The sequence below is a fragment of the Sinocyclocheilus anshuiensis genome, unplaced genomic scaffold (genome assembly GCF_001515605.1).
Source record: "Sinocyclocheilus anshuiensis isolate Anshui unplaced genomic scaffold, SAMN03320099.WGS_v1.1 scaffold1004, whole genome shotgun sequence".
Taxonomy (NCBI): domain Eukaryota; kingdom Metazoa; phylum Chordata; class Actinopteri; order Cypriniformes; family Cyprinidae; genus Sinocyclocheilus; species Sinocyclocheilus anshuiensis.
The window spans coordinates 94,626-100,792 of record NW_015548235.1 but is presented as its reverse complement, the minus strand read 5'-3'; the positions used below and the strand labels follow the sequence as shown (position 1 = coordinate 100,792).

Sequence of the window (6,167 nt, the reverse complement as noted above, 5' to 3'; positions counted from 1 at the left end):
CCCCCCCCCCCAGTCTTTGAAGCATATTTCCTACATTACTTCTTTTATTCAATTTTTGTTCAGTCATCTAATTTAGAAGTGTATTTCTATTTTCCTGCCCTTTTTAAATATTCCATTTATAACTTAATAAAAAAAACGAGTAATGAATTGTACAATAAAGTACAATTAAATTCTTATATTATAGTCACATTGCACTTGAATAAACTTAAAGGTGTAATCTGCCGATTGTCCTGCAGGTGACCGCATAAATCTATCTTCTTACGATGCACTTAGGGCTTTACCATTACTCTAGAGCACCCGTAGATCTGGGCTGCGTTTCCCAAAAGCTTCGTAAGCTTGAAAAAACGATCGTACGACTGATCATAATATTAAGGTCTGTTTCCCAAAAGCATCGTAACTTAAGTAGCACTTGAAAAACATCGTAGAACTACGAGTGCTCTGGAGTAATCGTCAAGCCCTAGATTACGAGACATTTTATAAGGTGACATTTCAGCACTTGACAAACGGATAGCGACTCCTAAGTAGCACTTAAGCGCGGCTACGCACGATTGCGTTAAGTGCATTTTTTGGAAGCGCACGTGAAACAATAACGAAAGATCGTAAAACGACTCATAGAAGACGCTCTTAAATCCTAAGATTAATCGTTATCGAGAAACGCAGCACTAGATGATTTTCAAGTGCTACTTAAGTTACGATGCTTTTGGGAAACAGACCGTAATATTAAGATCAATCGTACAATAGTTTTTACGAACTTCTTAGGCTTACGAAGCTTTTAGGAAACGCAGCCCAGGTAATGTCGTCGGTATGACCGAGAGCCATTGAAAAACTACAGAAAAGCAAAACTACTTAACTTTAGCATTACTGGCCACGAGTACTAAGGAGAGATCACACATCAGCTGCTCAAAAATGTGTCAGTGAGACGAACTGAGCGCGAGCGCAATCTTGTGACAGTCACAGGGGGTAAATAGTGGAGCGCGTGAAGGAGATGCGAGGGCACGAACACTGTTTAAGGTCTCCATTAATTCGTGCTTGTAGTAATTTAATGTGTATATATTTTGAAAGCATTGCATCGCTATAGAAATCGAGATTCATTCGATTCTTAGCGTTTTAAATTGATTACTGTCCGAAATCGACGATTCACGATTCAAAAATCCATGTTTCAAGATCGATGCATATGCATCGTCATGCAGAGTTTGTAATCGATGCATCGAGAAAACGAGTGAATCGTTACACCCCTAATTATAACCTATTAACCATGTGGTTAACATCTTTAAGTCTTAAAACATCTTTAAGTCTTAATAAGTGTATGATGATTTCTAACACAAAACACAACACAACACATGATGTATCCTGTTAAGTTGCAATGATTTATAATTTCTATAATGTATTATATGTTGCATATCTTGACGTTGTTTAAGATCTGCACAGTATCTTTCTATATCTTATGAGTGGCTTTTTACTGTAACGTGACAAGATATTCTGGTAAACATCCAAAAGGCTTTATAGTGTTGCCATAATATTTATAAGTGGTCTTTGCTTCAGGTAAAGACACACAAGTTAAGTTTTCTTTAACAACCATAAAATATCATGAATGAGTATTGTGATATTGTGTATTGTGAACAAAAACATATTGCATTGTTCCAGCTGTAAAAGGGTTACCTCTGCAATTAGATAATCACTGAAATCATAGGAAACACTCAGTGTGAAAGTCTCCTAACCACTCATAAGATAACAAAAGACTGCAGATCTTAAATAATGTCAGTATTTGAGACTTATATTACATTATAACTATGGGAAGTATAATCTGGTATAACTTAAAAAGCTATAACATGGTGTCCCTTGTGTGTTATAAATCACTTTACTCTTAGAAGATATACAGTAGCTAGAAATAGATAAGTATTGTTATGTATCGCATTATGTACTGTTGTAAAGATTGTTAATAAGATTAAACAACTTTTTAAAAACTATATTATTATTTTATTTTTACTATAAGATAAAAAAAGAAAAAAAACATGCAAGAGTAAATATACAGTATATATTGCACAGATACTATTTAAACTGAACTGAGCTGGATGATGACATCACTGAATTCAATGATGAACTGCCTTTAACTGAAAATTGAGTGTTTACTATTGTCATTTTGCATTATTGACATTGACATTATTTTTCTAATTAATGCTGTACAGTTGCTTTGACAATCTGTATTGTTAAAAGCCCTATATAAATAAAGGTGACTTGACTTGACTATATATATATATATATATATATATATACAGTATTGAAACAAAAACCTCTACCTTTTTGTATACAGAAGCTAAAAATGTGCTATTTACTATGATATGATGATTTTTGAGTGGATAAGGTATTAAACTATTTCTGGCAGTTCTTCATATGGAGGGTCATTTGCAGAAAACTTATCTTTGATTTTTTGTCGTCACCAGCCTGGACGTTATCACGACATGGCCTTTCCAAATATCCACCAGCTCACCATGGAGGGCCCAGAGCGCTTCAGCATCATTGCAGAGTCCAACCTCCCAATACAGACCCAACACTATCCTCCTTTCCAGAACACAGAGCCCTACAAGTTCCCTTATGACACACACACAGCAGCGGCTATGGCGGATGCTCCGAGCTCAATGCAGAAGCCTGCTAACCACCGTCTGTATATGACCCACCCTCCTTGTGGGTATGACTTTGCAGTCCCAGGATACCTTGGCTCAGGGCCTTATCCAACAGCACTGTATAAGGATCCTTTGAGCCCACAAACTGAGACAGAACCCAATAAGTCGGGGAGCAGTTTGAGTGCCATGCCTCATGGCACAAGTCCATTAGGCAGCCATGAGCGGAGCTACACAGAAAGTACAGGAAAGCATCATGGCTGGAAGCAAATTCTTAGTAAAGGTCCCTATGGGGAGAGAGGAGACTACTCTCAACTGCCAACCAACGCCAACCACCACTACTACAACAGTGACTACCCATGTAGGTACACGGGACCTGCCCCTGCCACCCCGGCAGCATTGCAGACTATAATAACCACAACCACAAAAGTGTCCTACCAGCCATGCCCCAAGCCATCTGTTGTCAAATATGGAGAGAATCTCTATGATGTGAAAGGCCTGTCTAACTGTAACTCAATCTTGGAAGAAGCCTCTTCCAACTCCTACTCGGACCTGAAGATTCCAGAGGATTCGGGAGTGATTAAATCTGCCCTCTCATACCAGGACACGCTCCCAGCTAAAATCGAGAGGTCTGAAAACTTTGAGGGCTATCGCTACAGCAGTTACAGCTCAAATAGTTACCCTGAACGAATGTCGCATCCTTTTAGGTATGACAGCGGAGAATACTGAGGGACTGCAGAAAGATCAAACAGTGTATATATATATAAAAAACAAACATAAAAAAACAAAGCAGGTACATACATTCGTGGTCAGAATTATTGGCACCCTTGGTAAATCCGGTTGGAAGATCCAAACATGGCCCATTATAAGATTTCTAACAGAGTCAGTCACTTTTAGATTTTTTATCTGTTGGTATTTGATAGAATCAAAGATGCCATCTATCTAAACAAGATGTCCAGGACCTTTTTATCCCTGTATGCACCAAACCCATCTTGAGTGTTCGTTGCTAAAAAGCTAATTTTGTAGTTACATCTGACCATAGAAGCCAGTCCCATTTGAAGCTAGGGATTGTTTTTGGATGAGAGCATTTTCTTTTCTTGATTTTTTTTCTTGAAACCCTCCCAAACAACATGTGGTATAGGTGCTGTTTGATTTTTTCTGACCCTGAGACTCAACTATTCTCTGCAATTCTCCAGCTGTGGTCCTTGGAGAGTCTTTAGCCACTCAAACTCTCATCCTCACCGTGCATTAGGACGATATAGACACACGTCCTTTTCCGGACAGATTTGTAACATTTTCTGTTGATTGGAAGTTCTTAATATAAGAATTTCTAGGGGTGCCAATAATTGTGTCCAATGTGTATTTGAGAAAAACATTTATTTCATAATGAGATTTTCCCCCATTTTCAATTGTTTTAGTTCAATGAAAGGTTAGATATTTGTGAATTTTTTAAAATAAAAGATCAAAATGATTAACAATGCAGATTTATTTTCACAGCCTTCTTTGGTCATATTTACCAAGGGTGCCAATAATTCTGTCCACGACTGTATAAATGTGTTATTTATATTCAGTATTTGAGCTGTTTTAATGTCTTTAGTTTTAAAGTGATTGTAGATAGCTGGTGGATTCTTGTGTAAACTTTTGATTCATATTGATTAAACAGACTGACATCAGTGTTAAGTACATTTCTATATATTCAAGTAATATGTTTAAAGTCATGATTGGTAATTAGCTGTTGTATTTGAAATAAATAAAAATGTCAAATGAAACGAGTATTTAGGCAGAAAGTTCTTTTTTTGATGTTCTTTAAAATGGTCTCTCTAACAAAACTGAGGGCATGCACAGTGTGATACTTAATCTAGAACAAACATATTTTCATCTATAACAGGAAAAAGACACAAATTATGTTTAAATTTATCTTGTTACGAGGAAAGTTAAAGAATCATTGGAAAAATCAATATATGTCATCACATTTGGGATTGTAAAACAGGAAAAGTCTAATACCTGTTTAGCTTTGACTCACAGATAATTTCTCAAAAATACCAATGTTTGTTCAGCATGTCCATATAGGAAGTCTAAAACATGACGTAATAACATTTAATCATGGGCTTTGTGACAGAAAGCTTTTAAGACATCTGAGAGAAAGTGAACACTTTTCATAAGCCATCTGCATCCAGCGAAGAATATTCCACTGTCAGAAGGGATCAAGGATACTCACAAACAATTAATCAGCTGCTTTGAATGAGAGAGGTGCCCTGACAGGCTACAGACCTCCAACCACTCCACTTGACAGAGAAAAAGAGATACAATTAAACAGACAGATAAAATATCTGACAGTCCAGCAACAAGAGAACACAGAAATATAAAAGCAAGGAGACAGTTAACAGGCAATAAGAGCAGGCCAGAGAAGCTGTAATACCTGCTGCTGACAGCATCTCTCCTCACAGCCACTTTGTAACAGACAAACACGCAGGAATGAACTAACACACACTTAAGCTATGTTTTCAGATGTTCTATTTAGCCTACACAAATGCTGTATTTATTAGTGTAAAGTCAGTCACCAGTCTTGATTTGGTTTGTGAATAATTGTGTGTTCGATTAAGTGTGTCTGCTTGGGAAAAAAAAAGAAAACATCAATTAATTGCATTATGCATTATTGACTGTTCTTGACCTGCAGCCAGTAGAAAAATACAAAATTCATTTCTCATTACCACATTTCTTATCTTGATGATCCTTTTGCAAATCAAGTCAGACACATGCAAACTGTCAACAGGGTCATTCCTATTATGCTGTAACCTTTGAACTCTGTAACTTTTTACATCAATATTCTTGCAGCATAAAGTAGGGAGTATTTATTTACAAGGATAGATCAGACTTTGGTAAATAATATCTCTGATTATTTACACAATATAATAAAATGAAACTTGAAATGCTGATAAAACAATCTGTAATTGTATTAACATTTCTAATACTTATTGATGTTTGTACTGTTGTTTTACCAGCAAAGTTGGTCACTTCCTGGATGATGACATCATTAAGAAGTCATAAAATACCAACAAATATAGAATATAGAAACTCAAAAAAGTTTTTAGTCTCCAGAGCCCCAGCAAATGGAATTGCATAAATGTCTGCGTTCAAGCATGTTTCTACCTAAACAGTTTCCAGTTCCACAGAAATTTAACCTGTTACTGACTTATACAGCTATTTCTGCATATTAGGCTAAATGAAGAGAGAAGCATATTTTTAACATTGCAAATAGTCTCTATTTGTAAAACAATCAGTTTCATTAGAGATAAACAACATAATGATCTGCACTCTTTGTCACAAATAGGCAAGCCATAAAAAAATAAAAAAAATTTTCAATGAAAATATGATGTTACTCTACATCTCTGTCACCCCTATATTTCTGCTGTAGGCTGGTAGCCATCATGATATGCTGTTAACTTCAAGCAGTGATGTTTACAAACAGTGAATGAGAGATAGGCCAGACTCAAAGACAGCTGCATGATAATCTCTGGAACCACAGAGCACTTCAAAGACACATTCACG

General features: G+C 36.4%; 1 protein-coding gene across 1 annotated transcript in view; it reads left to right on the top strand.

Moving 5' to 3' along the window:
- The window catches only part of LOC107654664 (chorion-specific transcription factor GCMb-like), an 11,941-nt gene extending 8,594 nt beyond the window's left edge, over window positions 1-3,347 (top strand). The window contains exon 5 of the mRNA XM_016441845.1: window positions 2,442-3,347. Coding sequence (XP_016297331.1) covers window positions 2,442-3,347 — 906 coding nt within the window. The remainder of the gene's footprint in view (window positions 1-2,441) is intronic.
- Window positions 3,348-6,167: the final 2,820 nt, after the last annotated feature.